General features: G+C 46.2%; 5 protein-coding genes and 1 long non-coding RNA gene across 11 annotated transcripts in view; 4 read left to right on the top strand and 2 right to left on the bottom strand.

Moving 5' to 3' along the window:
• LOC103393959 (lamin-A-like) overlaps nt 1–2,493 on the bottom strand; it is a 7,110-nt gene extending 4,617 nt beyond the window's left edge. Inside the window, exons 1-2 of one of the 2 annotated variants that reach the window (XM_008331088.3) lie at nt 1,840–2,493; nt 1,222–1,574 (exon numbers count right to left, since the gene is read on the bottom strand). In XM_008331088.3, coding sequence (XP_008329310.1) covers nt 1,222–1,559 — 338 coding nt within the window. In that variant the 5' untranslated portion in view covers nt 1,560–1,574; nt 1,840–2,493. The remainder of the gene's footprint in view (nt 1–1,221; nt 1,575–1,839) is intronic. The other variant, XM_017040941.2, reaches the window with a different exon arrangement.
• Nucleotides 2,494–3,372: 879 nt separating this feature from the next.
• Nucleotides 3,373–8,847, top strand: usf2 (upstream transcription factor 2, c-fos interacting). 4 transcript variants are annotated; one of them, XM_017040953.1, is made up of 11 exons: nt 3,373–4,171; nt 4,878–4,921; nt 5,095–5,207; nt 5,299–5,418; nt 5,522–5,684; nt 5,811–5,898; nt 6,153–6,197; nt 6,978–7,036; nt 7,126–7,232; nt 7,324–7,452; nt 7,556–8,847. In XM_017040953.1, exons 1-11 carry the CDS (start codon nt 4,134–4,136, stop codon nt 7,643–7,645), a joined length of 996 nt encoding a protein of 331 aa, XP_016896442.1. In that variant the 5' UTR covers nt 3,373–4,133; the 3' UTR covers nt 7,646–8,847. The 4 variants fall into 4 exon arrangements, with proteins under 4 accessions (XP_016896442.1, XP_016896443.1, XP_016896441.1 ...); XM_017040954.1 differs by having other exon boundaries at nt 7,126–7,217; XM_017040952.1 differs by lacking the exon at nt 6,153–6,197 and adding an exon at nt 6,497–6,541.
• Nucleotides 8,848–9,199: 352 nt separating this feature from the next.
• tekt2 (tektin 2 (testicular)) lies at nt 9,200–12,982 on the top strand. Of its 2 annotated transcripts, none has more exons than XM_025065241.1 (10): nt 9,200–9,380; nt 9,988–10,156; nt 10,244–10,369; nt 10,632–10,837; nt 10,924–11,067; nt 11,164–11,278; nt 11,413–11,520; nt 11,666–11,809; nt 11,916–11,995; nt 12,089–12,982. In XM_025065241.1, the coding sequence occupies exons 2-10, from the start codon at nt 10,001–10,003 to the stop codon at nt 12,291–12,293; spliced, it is 1,284 nt and encodes a 427-aa protein (XP_024921009.1). In that variant the 5' UTR covers nt 9,200–9,380; nt 9,988–10,000; the 3' UTR covers nt 12,294–12,982. The 2 variants fall into 2 exon arrangements, with proteins under 2 accessions (XP_024921009.1, XP_008329308.1); XM_008331086.3 differs by having other exon boundaries at nt 9,204–9,376; nt 12,089–12,981.
• LOC112488536 (uncharacterized) lies at nt 12,180–13,328 on the bottom strand. The gene is made up of 3 exons (XR_003052698.1): nt 13,200–13,328; nt 13,018–13,141; nt 12,180–12,307 (listed from the first exon to the last, which is right to left on the bottom strand). It is a non-coding gene; the product is annotated as an uncharacterized LOC112488536 (long non-coding RNA).
• A 336-nt stretch (nt 13,329–13,664) lies between these two features.
• On the top strand, nt 13,665–16,759 carry LOC103393956 (free fatty acid receptor 3). The gene is given in 3 exon segments (XM_025065247.1): nt 13,665–14,541; nt 14,543–14,771; nt 16,658–16,759. Coding segments are annotated over 3 exon segments (960 nt in total). The 5' UTR covers nt 13,665–13,822; the 3' UTR covers nt 16,670–16,759.
• Nucleotides 16,760–16,988: 229 nt separating this feature from the next.
• Nucleotides 16,989–17,721, top strand: part of LOC103393987 (free fatty acid receptor 3-like) — a 2,424-nt gene continuing 1,691 nt past the window's right edge. The window contains exon 1 of the mRNA XM_025065258.1: nt 16,989–17,573. Coding sequence (XP_024921026.1) covers nt 17,026–17,573 — 548 coding nt within the window. The 5' untranslated portion in view covers nt 16,989–17,025. The remainder of the gene's footprint in view (nt 17,574–17,721) is intronic.

Genomic DNA, 17,721 nt, shown 5'->3' on the forward strand with positions numbered 1-17,721 from the left:
TTAGCTATGGATGGAGTCCGAGTGGCAACCCAGTGTCAAAGAGCGGTGAGCAATGAGGAGAGCATGCAGTAGAGAGGGAGTGGCTGCAGGAGGCGCTTCGACTCTTCAGTTAGAGGGCGCTAATGAGCCGCTAACAGAACAGAGCTGCTGTAGACGTGATGACTGCTGATGGACACTTTCACCCAGGCCTAACGAGCAAATTGGAGCAGAGCGCTGATTACAGGGGCCGGGGGAGCGGGGGGGGGGCTGTTTCCTGTCTTGATCTTTAAATAAACAAAATCCATCTGGATCACGGCTGCCTGTTCACTGTTACATAAGTCAGGCGAAGAAGAAGACGGAGAAGAAGAAGACGGAGAAGACGGAGAAGAAGAAGAAGCGACTGCAAAAAACAATTTTATCTTGAAGGAGAAGAAGAAGGAGAAGAAGAAGCGACCGCAAAAAAACATTTTATCTCTCAATCTGTCTTGAATTATGCAACAAATTAATCACTCTGCACCATTGCCTAACCCTGCGTGTGTTCACACGCTGTGGGATGGCGGTGGTGAGGGTTGGTAGTGCACTCATCCCTGAGGCTGAGAGGTTTTTACCACATCATTTGTAAATTGGTTGGTTGGAGGTTTTTCTTTTTTTTAATCAAAAAACACCATTTATGGATGAGAAGGTGGAGTCTGGACAGGAATGGGAGCTGGACCAGGACCACCATGTCAGCGTGCGTGACATCAGCTGGGAACCCCGACTTAACCACGCCTTTTAGCAGTTGGCACGCTGTCAAGCTAGCCGCGGCTGTCAACTGTTCTTGAGGTGTGTTATGGTTGTAAAAGTTGTAATCCTTAGTCACACCCAAGAGGAGACAACAACGCCCCCCACAGGTCAGGTGATCCCTGATGGGCCAAGATGGCTGTCGTTGTATTAACTGTAAATTCTGGTTCTGGAAGCGTGTTACTAATACAACAGGAGGAACGCAGCGTGGGATCTTTTCAACGAAACGAACGCACATCAGGAGATGTGGTTAAAAAAGAGGAACTAACTTTTAATAAAGTTTCATTTCAAACTTCTCATTCAAAGTATTTATGTTGTCTGTCCATTTTTACCAGTAGTTTTTAAGAAATTCCCGCCCTTGAAAATGTCCAAACCAAATTACTTTTGTAGCTTCAAGTATTTTTCTATTTTTTCCTATGAACACTAAAAAAGAGTAAGAGAGTTCTTTGGACAGAGTCTCACCTGGCCTTCAGCTCCTTGTGGTCGTCTCTGACTTTGCCCAGCTCCAGCTGTAGACGAGCTCTCTCCTTGGCCACAGAGTCCAGAGTCTGACGGGCATCGGCCAGCTCCGTCTCGTAGGCGGCCTTCAGGCCCGTCAGCTCTCGGCTGACTTCCGTCTCAGACTCGGTGATGCGCACACGCAGCCCGGCATTCTCCGCCTCCAGATACCGAACCTTGTCGATGTAGACGGCCAGGCGGTCGTTGAGGTTGCAGAGGTCCTCCTTCTCCTGGAGCCGGGTGATACGGTTGGGGGACATTGGTGTGCTGGCACCTCGAGGAGTGTTTTTGGGTGTCGCCATTGTACCGATCGGTCACTGTGGTAGACACAGAGATGGGAAACGCTTTTCAATAAAAAAATACATCACTGAACTTCAATAAACCAATGAATGACTTACTCTGTTGTTCTCAACACTGAGACAAAAGAAAACTACACTGCAACGTCAGCGCAGGCATTACGAGGTTAAGAGAGCAAATCCGAGGACAACAGTATCACTGATAGACATGGGTGTGGTCCTCGACTCCACCCAAAAGTGACAGTACCGTCAACACAGCAGAAAATGACTTTTTGTTGGGTTTTACCTGGTGAGAGCTGCTGGAACTGAGCGAGAACTCCACTTGTAGAAAAGTTGCTGGTTGGATTTTCTTTGTTCTCCCAAGTTGTGTCTTGGTTCTCCAGCGGTGTTCAGTCTCTTACTGCACTGTCTGCAAACTCATCAGTGAGTGCCATGTAGGAAAGAATGAGATGGGAGGAGGAGAGGCAAAGAGGCTGGCCTCAAGTTTGGCAGGGAAGGTGGGTGGTTGCTACTCTTCCTCCCTCTCTCTCTCTTTGGCTTGGTGATTTCTGGATAAATGAGTCACACGCTCTACTCAAACAAACACACAATTCTTTGTGACTCATACAAGGGATGATTTTAATAACAGACGTCGGCAGGGAGTTGGATTAAAGTCTTTTGGTGAATTTGACTGTCTGCCCCGCCCCCTTGTTCTCCATTAACCCATAAGAGTGTCAAACTCTGACCAAACATCAGTCTAAAATGCCACATACATAATGTGTTAGGAGTTCCTAGTGATCTATTTTTATTTTGTTACTAAGTCATTAAAGAGATACTTTGTAACTCGATGCTTCATACGGTGGTGCAGTGGAAGGGAAAAGGAATCAGAACAACACGTGTTACTTGTGTCAGAAATGTGAGCTGAGGAAAAGAGGAATGATGGCACGGCTACAGATGGCAGAAGTATGCTATGTAACTGGGAGGACGAAATGACCGACAGATGGCAGTAGTGCAACACAAGCACGAAGTTAAGCAGAAATGAAGCCTGAAGACACCTTTTTTAGTAAAATGAACTTCAAGAGAAACTTTTTTTTAGAAAAAAAACCCCTTTATTTCTTTGTTAAATGTATATAAAATATAAAACATTAAATACTATGGCTTCGTTTATTCTTCCTCTACGTTATTTCGCCCATTTTGTTTCAATAAATCCTTACACAAAATGTACATTATGTCCACCTGATTAAAAAATGCCAAAAATTAAATAAACATTTTTAAACAGCTGTGGAAAAAATACCTATATTTACTAAGTACACCACATTATTACTTCCTTAGCAATTAAAGCTACACGGCTCCACTTCCGGGATGTCGCTTTTGGCGAGTATCATTTAAATTAAGTTTTAATATTGGAATATAATTTAAATGTCAACATCGTCATGGATAATAGTATGACGTACCTCGACAAAACGAAGCACAAAATAACGAATGTTTGATGAAAATACATTTATCTTTATCTTTTACAAAAAAAAAACCCAAAAAACACGAGAAGCCCGTTTTGGAAATCATGTGCCTTTTCTACTTAAACACAGTGCTCTGCTGAGGTACGGCCCAAAACACGTCCTGGCTCTTCAGCTTCTATTTGATAAGACTATATTACTTTTCGTTTCGTGTCGTGTCAGTATTCCATCGAAAAACGGTAATAAATGTCGAATGTTGGATTAAAAACCGTAAATCATCATTAGCAGCGCACATCAGCCCTGCGGAGTAGCAGCGGCAGTTCAGTCAGTGAGCCTCGGATTGTCATGTGGTTTGTGGGAAAACCCGGATTGGATCACAGTGGTCACCTGGGCAGAGAACATGAAAAAGGTGCCATTAAGACGCTGTAGAAGTCGACAAACAGTACACAATCAAACCACACTCAGTAATAAACACATTCATTATGTATTTATATTAAGTTAATCGTTATATATCGCGGAATTACGCCTATTCGTTATCTTTCAAAAGAAACGGAAATATATATATATATAAATGATTATTTGACATCCCCCGGTCACATGAATGCCTCATCACAGTGATAGCTGTTAAAAATGAATAAATTAGCACCTACGGTTTAAAAAACGGCATTTAAAGCATAAAAAGCGATTTTTAAAAAGATAGTCCACTCCGTATCTTATCGGGCGCAGGCCTGAGCCGTTGCTTTTGCGCGGATAAACAGCAGCTGTGAGCCGCCGACTGACGACGAGGAAACCCGAGGTTTAACCGGATTTCAAGGTCTCTATTTAAAAAGAAAACATACTACATCCTGAAATACATGTATGAATGCATTAAAAAATTATTTGACTGAGATCGGAACGGCGTCGCGGGCGAAACAGCAGCTATAATCCCAGGACTGCTTTTCCTGCTTGGTGCTGTTTTCTGCACATACGCGGACGGATCTGTGCCGCTGTCCCTCCGTTGCCGTCACGGCCTCCATTTTGAGCTTCTTCTTCGTCCGCTCACCGCCTCACGTGTCCTGGACTGTCTTTCTCACATGACCCGTGTGTTTGTCCCCGTGATCAGCGCTTCCATCTCCGTAAATCAGTGTCGTTGAATATCGGCAGCTTCATGGATATGCTGGAGCAGAGTCTGGACAGCTCGGCGAGGTGAGAGAGAGGGACACTGAGCGACCTTTCGGGCGTCTTCCTGCCCGGTCATGGCTCCCTTGTCCCGGCCAGGCAGCAGCTCCACGGCCTAAAACCTCCCTCCTTATCCTCAATATTATGTTTACATCCTAAGTGTTTATTAATAATGGCACCATTTAGGCTCCTGGCTGCTGTTGGTAAAGCTACACTGCTAATGGTAAAACATAATTCAAACCATATTATTGCACAAAATAGAAGCTATATGAATTATACACTTTTGTTTTGTTGGATCTATAAAACAGCTACAGTAACACAGTGCACATCGTGGGACTAGTGTCCTATGTTTAACATGTGGAGGCAATTTCTTGGACAATATAAATGTTAACTTAAGTAAAACAACAACAAAATTTATTTATTGCTTTTATTGTTTAATCGATTTACTTTTAATTAAATACATTAAACTTTTTTTTAGTCGTTTGTAATCTTTCAAAACTGTTATTTTTTTTTCCCATAAACGGGGAGAAAAACACGATCTCTTGTCACGCCTGCACGTCAATAGCTTAAATTATTTATATCTTCATACCACGTGTCACCGCATGGGGGCGTTAATGACCCACAACTGATAGTGTGGACAGTGTTACAGTTAATCCTCGGTTTAAACAGATGAGGGTTTTTTTGTTTGTTTTTTAACTTACTACTGACTCAGTGTTTTCTCTTTGATTTACAGTCACGAAAAACAGGAACCAGAGGAGGTGGTACAGTTACAGGAAGGTAAGAGATGGAAATGGGAGGAAAAAAAATCCAACCCAATCTGATTCTTTTGTATGAAACACGTGGTGTAAAAGTGTGTCGGTGTGTGCAGTTACGCTTGTCTTTCATGTCAGCTCTGTGCAGTTGCGTGACCCACATTGGGTCGCACGTGTTGACCCCTCTGTGCGTTGCAGGAGAAACGGTGGGGGAGGAGCAGACTGCAGTGACCATTGCTGGTGTCCAGCAGGCTGCGTTTGCTGACCATAATGTTCAGTATCAGTTTCGTACAGAGAATAATGGAGGACAGGTGAGTGGGGGGTACTGGGGAGGGGGGCAGGTCTGGGTTCAACAGGGGTTCTTGTAATTGTCATGGTGCTGACTGTGTCCTATGACCTCAGGTGACCTACCGCGTGGTCCAGGTGACAGATGATCAGCTGGAAGCAACAGCTGATGGAACTGGAGCCGTGAGCGTGGTTTCCACAGCAGCGTTCGCCGGCGCTCCTCAGGCCGTGGCTCAGGTCTGTGAAGAAGGATGAAAATGATGCACTCGTCAAACTGTACCACAAGGCATTTCAGTGGTTGACTGTTTTTTTTTACCCCCCCTTCCCCCCCTTTCTCCAGGCTGTTATCCAAAATCCCTTCAGTAACGGCGGCAGCCCTGGCAGTGAAACAGTGGGCGGAGAGACGCGTTTTGCTTATTTCCCCGCCGCTACTGTTAGCGATGGAACGGCCACGGCCGTATCGGTGCAGGCCACCACTGACCCCACGATCACGCAGGCCGGAGGTGAGTCCACAACGATTAGCGAGTCGACCCAGACCTGAGCTGAGCCTCTGGTACTCTTCTCTTGGACTCAGACCTAAAACCAAGACGACTTTTTGACTTTTTTTTTTGGTTTGTCCTCCAACGCAGGTCAGTTTTACGTCATGATGAGCCCCCCCGAGGTGCTGCAGACCACGGCCCCTCGCAACATCGCCCCCCGCACACACACATACACTGCGTGAGTATGACACGACATCATCTCTTCCCCGAAGTAACCCCTCGACCCTAACTCTCACGCAGTTGGTATTCCCACTGTCCGTCCCTGTAACTCCACTGCGGGGGGGTGGAGGGGGGGTCATTGTCTTGTCCATGTTGAGAAACACTCAGCTTCATCATTGTTTAGACTGTGGAACATGCAGAAATGAATACATTCCATCAGTACTACCTCTTATTTGAAAACCACACTCTGTCCCACTTACCTGCCGTCCTCAGGGACCTTGGTGAGAGCGAGATGTTGCAGCACGGCAGTACAAACTGGTGAGACAAACTTTCACATACGCCCCCACCTTGTCTTTGTACAGACTGATGTTTGTTTTGGTGTGATTTTTGTGTTGACCCTCGTCTCGGCCCGACCGCGGGGGCTGTGGGTGTTCCCTCTCCCCGTCCTGGTAGCGCCGGGGGGGGGGGGTGGAGGGGGGGTCATTGTCTTGTCCATGTTGAGAAACACTCAGCTTCATCATTGTTTAGACTGTGGAACATGCAGAAATGAATACATTCCATCAGTACTACCTCTTATTTGAAAACCACACTCTGTCCCACTTACCTGCCGTCCTCAGGGACCTTGGTGAGAGCGAGATGTTGCAGCACGGCAGTACAAACTGGTGAGACAAACTTTCACATACGCCCCCACCTTGTCTTTGTACAGACTGATGTTTGTTTTGGTGTGATTTTTGTGTTGACCCTCGTCAAAAGTTCAAACTGTTCCACACGTAAACGGGAGGAAAACATTCAACAGGGGAACATGTCCACACGGGTCACGTGACAACACGACAAGACGGATTAGAATTTATGAATTAATCAAAGGTCATACATTTCTAAATTCTTTTCAAAATTCTGAAATATATATATATATATTAATTAGGAATTAAACATTTTGTTTGCAAAATCATCAGAAACAGTTGCCTGAGGGGAAAAATAGTATTTTATAGGAGCACTAGAGAATCAAACTAGCACATAGATTATGATAAAAAGGAAAAAAACAATGCAGTTCTCAAATATTATCAGATGAGTCAAGTTATTTCTGCTGTGTCTTAACAGGAAGGTGGAGGGTCCGCGGGCGCCCAGGGACGAGAGGCGACGAGCTCAGCACAACGAAGGTACGTTTGGAGATCAGTTTTAACTGGAGAATTATTCAGTGAAATAAAAAGCGTGGGCCTCGCCCTGAACCTGGTCTCTGTCTTGTCAGTGGAGAGAAGACGACGAGACAAAATCAACAACTGGATCGTTACGCTGTCCAAAATCATCCCCGACTGCAGCGTGGACAGTCGGACTGGAGCAGTGAGTGACAGCAGAGTGTGTAAAAAAAACAAACAAACCACCCACCATTCATCAGTTACTGCTGGTGTTGTGCTGTTAATAACGCCCCCTGTCTGTGGTCCGCCAGAGCAAAGGAAGCATCCTGTACAAGGCCTGCGACTACATCCGGGAGCTGCGTCAGAGCAATCAGCAGCTGCAGGAGAGCTGCAAGGAAGTGGAGCGGGTCAAGATGGACAACGAGCTGCTACGACAGCAGGTTAGAGTGGGCCGCGACCCATACGGTCCAGACCCATCCTGATTGTAATCCTTGTCAGCCCTGTGTTATAGCAGTATTCCTGATGTTCATCGTTCCTCCCCAGATCGAGGAGCTGAAGAACGATAACGCGCTGCTCCGAGCTCAGCTACAGCAGCACGGCGTAGAGATCAACGGTGACGCCACACCGCAGTGACTGTGGACCAGGGGCACGTGTAAAAACTCCACGGCGGTTGCCGCGTCCTCCCTCTTTTCTGAACACTGCGTGGAAAAGAGGAGGAGCGGCGACGAGGGACGAGTTCCTTCTGACTCTGGACCACGGACACCACACACAGCAGCAGGGAACGCTGAAGGACTGCAAACTCAGACCGCCTCATCCACCTACAGCAGAGGAAACTCTTCTCCTCTGAAACCCGTCGGCCGCGTGACCGAGCGAAACGCTCGCCTCCGTGCGGAGGACCTGGACGCCGCAGCACAGAGCCTGCGGCGAACTCTCCTTTTACTCCTTACTTTTAGTTTCCTTGCTTTTTGCTCCCCTTTTATCTCAATACAAACTAAGTTTCTGCCCCTGTTTGGTTGTGACATATTTACTTTGAATTCTTCAGTCTGTACCGAAAAAAGCCAGACTCTGACTTTGCGATGACAGACAAACGCCCCGCTGACCAGGCGATCGTCAGGACCACTGGGGGCGCTGCAGCTGTCGATGGAATGTGTGTATTATACCTATATAAAGTGATATATATAGTTAGAGGTCTACGTAGGGTCGTCTGCCTTCCTAACACTGACACTCCAAGCACTAGGCAGACTTCACACACAGTCAGCAGCTCAAAAACCCCGGCGGCCGCGGCCGTCACAGGTCCTGGCGGTGGTTTTCATGTGGGAGGAGCCTGTCGGAGATCGTTGACGTAGCTCAGGTAAATGGAGGCAGTGCACTAAGTGAAGTCTTCACACGTAGACAGTTCAGGTCTTTGGTGTCCCGTATCAGGTGCAATGTTCCGCGTGAATCTTTTTCTTAAAAAGGGGCATTAAAATATGGTTGGTTTGTGAATGTGCTTGGAGGTCGTCAGTGCCATGCACTGAACCGGAGGTCAGCGGCCTCCGATTGGTCCGATTGTCCTGCTGCGGGTTAGGAGAAACCCGAGGTGTGTTTGTTTCTGTTTGTTTGTTTTGGTTTTGTTTTTTTCCTCCCTCACATTCTTGTCACTTATTTCATAAACACCCGTTGGAAACATGGCTGCTGACGGAAGACCTCAAAAACCACCCGGGGTCAGGGATTGACGGTAACGATGAAGATATTTGTAACTAACCAGTTTTTGTCTACACTGAAAGACTCCACAGCATGGAAATAAAACCACTGACATGACTAACTCTGACGTTTCAATAAAAACTGAAGTGTGAGCCTTGTGTACTACACGGTGTGGAGTCAGTTTAGGTGACGCTAGGTGGCGCTCTGAACATAAAGAGCACATGAACATAAAGGAGACTTTGTAGCTGTTGTTCCTGCACTTAAGTTTTTTAAAAAAAATATTCTTATTGATAAATAAATCAAAGTCAACAACCTACACTTCGGTCGTTAGGAATATCTTATTTATATTACAACAACCTACACTTCGGTCGTTAGGAAATAGTTCTTCGCATCTTATTTTGGAAGGCACCGAAAAAAAGTTATTTTTTGTTTGTTTTTGTTTGCATTTAAAAACAAAAATGCTGACAAAATGCTTCTGTATTGTTAGTTTCTAAATGTACCTCATGATCAGTTCTGGTTTCAAGTGACGTCGCGGAAACTTCAACCGTCGCTGTTGGGACTTTTATTTGTGAAATGGTTTACGTCGTGACGTAACGTCTCCAAGAGACGGCAGAGTATTGCGACGGTTGCTATGGCGCCGATAAACCCGTAGAGACCCACAGCAAGAACGTCTCACCACTGGTAGGTAAAAATAATACAAACAAATTCACTCATAAATGTGAAACCTTAAAACGAGACCTTAATGTTGTTATCGCGGTGTTTTCGTCTGTTTAAACAGCAGCAGCAACGCTTCAGCCAAATACACTTAAATGTGTATTTTAAAAAGTCGATTATTAATATTTATATAATGAAGACAAAATAGTTATTTTTATGTTTATATTTAATTAACGAAATGGTAATTCAGTATAATTAACTTTATTACTAATAAGATATAAACTATATTAGAGTTCTGTGTTTTAACATTACTTTAAGATTTCATCAGGAAATAAAATTAGTGTTAAAATAGAATTTTAAAAATAAATAAAAGCAAAATAAAACATTATCTTTGTATTTATATAACAAGTGAATCTTTATGTATATTAACATATTATTAATATTTATATATTATTATACTTGATCAATCTCCCCCAGAAAAATCAAATAGAATAAATAAAAAAAAAACCTCTGGAGCTGATTTGACACCGCTCCCCCAGAAAAATCAAATAGAATAAATTAAAAAAAACCCTCTGGAGCTGATTTGATGCCGCAGTAACGCTGACTAAGCACTGTTTCTTGTCTGTGTGTCGTTGAAGACGCAGCAGCAGGATGACGTCACTTCCTGCGAAGCCGGGCCTCCGCCTCAGCGTGCCGGAGTGGCGCACCAACAACCAGCAGCTGTCTGACACCGCCCAACACGAGCGCACGGTCTCAAACATCGTCCGGCAGGAGGGGCGGTGCCTGCGCGACGAGACCAACAGCCTGGTGGGTCGGACGGTGCCAAACGGTCACAGGAAGTGCGGGATTCATATTTACCTCAAAGGTCATCCGGTCATTCATTTGTCTCCGCAGACGAGCTGGGACGAGAGGGACACCTCCCGCAGATTAAGTGACCGCATTTGGGACGTGAGTCGATGGAAGGAAGCGCTGGAAGACTGCGCAAAGAAAGTGGACGAGGAGATGGACGCGCTGACCTTGGTGACCCCCTGACCCCACAAATATGTTTAACCAGTTTAAACTTTTTTTTTTCAAAAATAAATAATAATTTCACAAGTTCCTAACACAGGTTCCAGCTTGGCTTCTGTTCTAACCTGCAGTCTCAGTAAAAAGCTTTACGAATGATTGACATCACTACAAGTCAAAGACCACTGGGACGGTGGCCAATCAGATTACAGGAGGGGCAGGTGCTCCTCCATGCCCCCCCACCGTTGTGTGACCTGACCTCTGATCTGTGCTGCAGTGTAAAGAAGAGACGGAGCAGGCGTTAGCAGCCACTGCCACTCCACTAGAGGTCAGCAAAGAGTGTCTGACGCTGAGGGAGGGACGACAAGGTTTGGAGCTGGTCGTCGACCCTGTGCACGAGCAGCTGAAGGAAGAAGTGCAGCTGATCGAGCGAGTGCAGCAGGTTCTGCAGCAGAACATCGACCAGGCCTTTGAACAGCTTTGGTAAAAGAGAAAAAAAAACAGAACATTTGAAATAAAACCATTTTCCTAGATGGTTTTATCTGTTATTGGTGGAACTTTGTTCTCAGTGTTTTACAGGAGGCTCGGCATCAGCTGACCGCCGACATCCAGAACAAGATGGACGCGCTGGACATTGACATGTCCTGTCTGTCTCTTACAACAAAGTCCCCAGAGATTTCCCTGAAGGTCAACCCTACTCGTGTACCAACAGGGTAACGTCAGGCAGAAAAAGACGGTGAAGACGGTCATCACTGCAGGTGTTTGTTTGATAAAACCTCCAAACATTTCTGTTTGTTTTGTTGTTGCAGTACCTCCACCCCCCACGAGTGGGTACAGTTCACTCAGCGCAATATAGCTCGAGCTCAGGAGGCCATGCAGGTGTCTCAGCAAATGAGGGAGGACATGAGTCTGACCAGAGCACAGGTGAGTGTGATGTCATCAACTGACAGCACAGGTGAGTGTGATGTCATCAACTTATGACATCATGTGACTTTTTTTTTTATCACAGCTCAAATCACAGCTTTGGGTGAACTGAAGATTTTTGTTTTGTGCCTCAGCTGCAGAATGAGTTGGAGACTCAGTGCAGAGCCACAGAGTTTGCTCTTCGCAAGCGCAACCACCAGGAGGAGCAAGCGCACGATGAGCTGCAGTGGCAGATTAAGAAAGTAAGACTTCAAATGAGTGGTGAATGTGTGGGGCTCGTGTACTCACTGTAGTATCAGTGAAAGTACTGCTGAGTACTCAGACGGGACCACCTTACTTTTAACATGTACTTTTCATATACTCGACAAATGTGCGTTTGTCTCGTAGACAGAGGACGAAATGCTTGAGATGGAAAATGACATCAAGGACCTGGACGCAGATCTGCGGGCCAAGATGGCCGACCTGAAACTGGCCCACACCAGACTGGAGAACAGGACCTACAGACCGGGCGTGGACCTGTGCAGAGATGAGGTTCACACATGTCAATCATTTCTCAGTCCCAGTCCTTCGCAGCATCAGGGGTCGGAGGTGATGGTCGGTGACGTGGAGAGACGTCTGACTTCCTGTTCATCTGCAGGTGCAGCACGGCCTGGTGTCTGAGGTCCAGCAGCTGGAGGAGACCATCATGGCCCTGAGACAAAAACTGTCTGAGGCTCAGTGAGTGTCCACAGAATCTTCACCTCCTTCGTGGTCCATCTCTTCTAATTCCTCCTCCTCCTCGTCTCCTCCTTCTTCTTCTTCGTTCCACAGACATTCCCTCCAGAGGATGAAGCTCCACCACTACCACATGCTGCAGGATCTCTCCTCCAAGAAGGAGGCCCTGGCCCTGGAACAACGCAGCCTGAGCACACGTTCCTGCCTCAGAACGTTGGGCGACAGCGGGAGAACACGACTGCTGGTGGTTCCACTCGCCAACTCCAGTGGGAGGAGCATCCTGCAGCTGCAGGCAGCGTAACCTCAGTGATGTCACTGGTGTTAGGAAAGAAGAAACAGAAACATTCTTTAACGACTGATTTGATTTGCTGTGACTTCCTTGACGGTGACTTTGTTCGTAGACTTGAAGAGCGTTTGATCGCGTTTGCGTTTGTTTGTCTTTTTGTTATCGTCTTTTTTCAACGTGACGTTTACCTTCAACAGTGTTTCAAATAAATCAACTCTGCTCAGATCATCACTCGTTTCTTTGTATGCATTGCTAACATGGACATCAAGTATATTAGCATTCTGCTAGTGTTAGCAGTTTTTGGTTGCCTTCTAGCTACTATTCGTTGTTCTGTTCTTGCCGTCTGCGTTGGTCTGTTTAAAGTGTAGCTTTTAGGCTAACGTCCCACTAGCTAAGCTGTATGTTTTTCTAAACCTTCAGCTTTCCTTTGGTCAATTTTCACAAATTATTGATTCCCTATTGACATCGATGAATTGTTGCTAACTTTAGCATTCCTCTAATTGTCATTAAAAAAGTCAGTGAACAATGAAACCAATCTACATCTTGGAGAGTTGATCCTCTGCTTGATTAGCAGTTAACCTATTGGTAGCTTATTTGAGTTAAGCAAATACATCGTCAACACTCTGTAAACAGGCGCGGCCATATACCGCCGGTCGACCGATGTTGATCGTGCACTTGTTTTCAAAAGTGGATCAATGGATCCCAAGGACTCGACAGCTGTGTTTCTGAAGTGTCTCACGTCTCTTCCTGGAAAGACATTTCTCCGTAGCCGTCATTCCGCGCTGATGAAATGCCTCTGCAACGATTGGCTGGGATTTGCTGCTCCATTTTCACACCCACTCTCCTCTCACGCTCACTTAAACCTGCAGGAATCACATTCATTCACACACACACACACACACTGTTTAAACAGCCTTAAACCTGCAGGAATCACATTCATTCTCACACACACACACACTGTTTAAACAGTGTTAAAGTGGGCCACACGACACAAACAACTTGTTTCCTTAACCCTAAACCATCATCGGCCGCGGCCTTCAGCAGGTTTATGGCTTTACTGCGGGGTCCTTCACATCATTTGGACTCTCTGGCCCGGCGGCGGGCTGGTCATGTGCTTCCTGACATGCTAAATTATTCTGAATCATTTCACTTAAGAGCCCAGATGCTACCTGTCTGTTACCCTCAGCTGAAAGGGCTATTAAAGCAGCCTGGTGCCGGCTAAATGCCCCCCCCACCGGTTTCTGCATGAGTGGCTGCGTCTCCTTATCCTTATCTCTGTCACCATGCCGTAGGCACCGCGCCCACCTCGTGGCCACTCGTAACAGCACCACCGCGGCCAACGCCTCCTTCATTCCCTCCGTCACCTTTTGCTTCTTCTGTCGGTCGTTTTTTAAACACGATGGAGCGACGAGCAGAGGAGACGGGGAAAGTCAAGGGTTGTTCCGTTTTTCTGGAGTGGTTTTTACGATTTTTCAAGGGAAGAGTTGCAAACCTTTTTCTGGTTTGACTTCCCATGTTGATCAGCGCCTGGACAAACTGAAGCGATGCTGGTGAGGGACTGCGTCGTCATCGTCATCTACGTTTTCACCTTTCTCCTGGGACTTCCAGCCAACCTGCTGGTCCTCTTTGTGTACGTCCGCAAGGCCCGCAAACGCGGCGCCACACCCAACGTGGTCTACGCCCTCAACCTGTGCCTGGCCAACCTGGCCCTGGTTGCTTGGTTACCGGTGAAAGCTCTGGAGACCTTGCTCCGGGACTGGAGGCTGCCACCGCTGGTATGTCCCATCTACAGCTTCTTCCTCTTCTCCTCCCTCTACGGCAGCTGCCTCTTCCTCACCGCAGTGACTGTTGGACGTTATCTCAGCATCGAGTTCCCCATCATTTACAAGAGGTACCGCCGCGCTCGCATCTCCTGCTTCATCAGCGTGGCCCTGTGGTTGGTGGTACAGATCCACCTCAGTATCGGCCTGGTGGCAGAAGGTGGCGCTCACTTTGTGTCTGTCAGGAACGAAACCTTGGCCTGCTACGACGACTTCACTCCGGCCCAGCTGGCCGTTCTGCTGCCTCTGCGTCTGGAGATGGCCACCGTCCTCTTTCTCTTTCCTCTGACGGTGGCCTCCTTTTGCACCCTGCGCTGTGTGACCCTGGTGTGGCGCTCACGTTTGCCCCTCATGGGGAAGAGAAGGGTCCTCGCCGTCGCTCTCTCTACTCTCGCGGTGTTTGTGGTTTGCTACGCACCGTACAACGCCCCGCCCATCGTCGGGGTCGGACGTGGAGTGGAGGACGTACTCTATGATAACGAGCTCTTTTAACGTTTTTCTAGAACCTGTGGTCATGATGATGTTGTCACCGGCAGTGTCCCGGGGCATCATGGGAAGGATGTGTGGACGGCAGGGTCCCTTCGGCCGGAATGAAGGGGTTCGGAGACGATGCAATACCACCAACGGAGTTGCCAACGTCAGGTCACCAGCTACAGTGTCTGAGAGAAGCCAGGTGGGGGCAGCAGAGGTGACGAGAATTAGTCAAGAGTGAATTCAGATTGGTTGCTGTTTTGGTTGTGTTTGTGAGACAAAGCAAGCTGAAATCCACTAAGGACAAGGACTTTCAAACCTAAATCTACGCCTGGTGGAGTTTACAACATATTAAGAAAACGTTTTGTTTTGTTTTTCCTTTTTAAATTCTGTAAACATTCTACTTTCCTGTACCAAACCCCATTAAGAAAATCATTGTTTTAGCTCATCAGTTGATGGTCGTTTGCTGCCTCCTCTGGTGAGATTGTGTCACTAAAATGGGACTGATTGAATAATTTAAATGTACAGGCGGAGGCAGCAGTGGGAGGATCACTGTCCTATGATGTTAAACCATAGACTGGATGTTTATATTTTAGACCTGTTTCGAGTGGGAACGAGTGAAAAAATGTTCAGAAACGATGACAAACGTGTCCCACGTGTGCCTTCATGTCTACACTTGTTATTGTAATCCAATTGGATTTGATTATCCTCCTCCTCCCACCCCCGCTGATAGACTAACAAATTACCCAGATATCATCTCAGCACATTGTTGACAGAAGCCGTTTTTAACCCTGACAACACCAGCATTATCTGCTGTGTTGTTTTCTCTGGTGAAAAAAAAAAACCCAAACAGTTGAGTTCATTTTTTTCCCTTTGTTTATGTTCTCTTCCAATATCTACTAGAGGGAAAAGCAGCTGTATAGCAACCTGCTGACGTCAATGTGATTATAATGTAAAATGTCGCCATCTGGTGACCATAATTAAATACTCTCAACGTTTTTTCTTCAGGGGAATCTGATAAAGACTGTAACGGTTTGTTGCCGAAGTAAACAAATGACACTACAATAAAAATTGATTTATTACTATTTTTTAGTCGTCTATATTTACAATAATTATAAATTAATTCACACAACAGCGGCGTTTTCACCCTCTACGTTTAGGAACGTATACGTCCAGGAACGTTCTAGAACGTTTCCTGGAATAATGTATTAAACGTCGCAATTATCGAGTTCAACATTTCGTGGCTAACTTTGAGATATCCTGTGGTTATTTCTTCAGCTAATTTAAGATTATTTGCTACATCTTTTTTATGTTTTTTTTTCCAGTTGTTTTTGGTTTTAATTCGTGTTTGCTAATTATTAGCTTTCGGGCTAAATTCGATTTGACCATCATTAAACTAACAACGTTTTGTGGAGTCAGTCTGTTATACTTTACTTACAACATATATGCTCCATACGGGCACTCACCTGGACGAGCTGCTGCTGATGAACTGATTCCCCACGGGATTAGCTGTAGTTTATGGCCCGGAGAACTTTAACTCACTGTAGACAATAAATAAATAAATAAATAAAAATAACAAAAAATAATTAAAATATAGAGTATATATATATATATAAAACAGTCACTGATAAGGCAGAGGTCACTGTATGACCTGGTAGCATCACACAGTGGTGGCAGATGCTCCTGCTCCACATACATGATGATCCACAATCTTTCTGGTTCAACCACAACCAAAAGACATTCTGTTGGACTGAGACCTGGTCTCTCCTGGAGCTCATTTAAGTCCTGTGAACTTGTCTGTATGTCCCAGGTAAGCTAAGTTACCTGTCACTCGCAGCCCACATCTGGCCCACATCTGGCACACACTGGGTATCAATAATAATATAATTATTTTTCTCTCTCTCTCTCTCTACTTTGGTGATCTTCGGGTTTCATATTTTTGCTCGGCGTGTATCACGGTGGTGACGCTGCAGCGTTTGTGATGTTGCTTGGAGATGATGTTTGAAGAGCGCAGGGAGGGAAAAAAAAAAAACGCTTATCAAATTTCCAGAAGAGGAGATGAGATAGCTGCTCCTCTGTGTACCACAGGATTCATATTGAGCAGCATCAGTAGGAGGAGGTCAAAGAGTCTGCTCCCAGGAGGAGACGCTGACGAGGGATGAAGAGCCTGGAGTGCCACGTTTGACAGAGGTGAGAGTTTCTCACATCACTTTAACATTTTTAAACTTCAGCTCCCAGCTTCTACCGAGTAAGAAATTTGAAGAAAAAAGTTTCTATTATGGACATTTTCAAAAAGAAAAGTCAAGGGAATTCTGATTCTGTTAAGAAACAATTTTTTAGCTCAGTAAATTCTGATGTGATTTAATTTTTAAAAAACCTGTCGATGTTCTCCACAAGAGGTCGTCCTTGAGGTAAAAATTTGTTCCAAAATATGCCGTTTAACTCAACAAATTGACATGTACTGCTGGCTAGCATTGTTGTTTCCAACATTTCCTTTTTTTTTTGACTCAGTGACTCAGTTCCCGCCGCCATCGGCCGCCATGTTTTACAGTGACCTGTTGCTCGCCGTTTACATCATCACCTTCTTACTGGGATTTCCTTCCAACATCCTGGCTTTCTGCACCTTCTGCCGTAAAGTGCACCGCAAGCCGACGCCCATAGACATCCTCCTCCTCAACCTGACCATCTCCGACCTCATCTTCCTCATTTTCCTGCCTTTTAAAATGAAGGAGGCCAGGGACAACATGCTGTGGCTCATGGACTTCCCCCTCTGCCCCTTCACCACGTTTCTCTTCTTCGTCACCATCTACAACAGCACGCTGCTCCTGACGGCCGTGAGCGTGGAGCGCTACCTGGGCGTAGCCTACCCCCTCAGGTACTCGCTTTGGCGCAGGCCTCGCTACGCCGTCCTGGCCAGCATCAGTATCTGGCTGGTGACCAGTCTGAACCTCAGCATTGTCTACATCATGCCGTACCTTCAGTGGGGCAGCAACAACAGCAACAACAGCAACAACAACAACAACAGCAGCAGCAGCAACAGCAGCAGCAGCAGCAACAGCAGCAGCAGCAGCAGCGGCCCGCGGCCGCCTCCACACCACCGCTACCGAACCCTAACCGGGAAGGAGAGGGGCACCTCACAAACACCCCGCCTG

Source organism: Cynoglossus semilaevis, chromosome 18, assembly GCF_000523025.1.
Source record: "Cynoglossus semilaevis isolate Cse_v1.0 chromosome 18, Cse_v1.0, whole genome shotgun sequence".
In the NCBI taxonomy this organism is placed as follows: Eukaryota; Metazoa; Chordata; class Actinopteri; order Pleuronectiformes; family Cynoglossidae; genus Cynoglossus; species Cynoglossus semilaevis.

Coding starts and splice junctions, on each gene's coding strand:
- usf2 (XM_017040953.1), top strand. CDS start 4,134: ATGGATATGCTGGAGCAGAGTCTGGACAGCTCGGCGAG. Junction 5,685..5,810: donor CACGATCACGCAGGCCGGAG/GTGAGTCCACAA, acceptor CCTCCAACGCAG/GTCAGTTTTACGTCATGATG. Junction 7,233..7,323: donor GAGCAGTGAGTGACAGCAGA/GTGTGTAAAAAA, acceptor GTGGTCCGCCAG/AGCAAAGGAAGCATCCTGTA.
- tekt2 (XM_025065241.1), top strand. CDS start 10,001: ATGACGTCACTTCCTGCGAAGCCGGGCCTCCGCCTCAGCGTGCCGGAG. Junction 10,370..10,631: donor AGATGGACGCGCTGACCTTG/GTGACCCCCTGA, acceptor TCTGTGCTGCAG/TGTAAAGAAGAGACGGAGCA. Junction 11,279..11,412: donor TGAGTCTGACCAGAGCACAG/GTGAGTGTGATG, acceptor TTTGTGCCTCAG/CTGCAGAATGAGTTGGAGAC.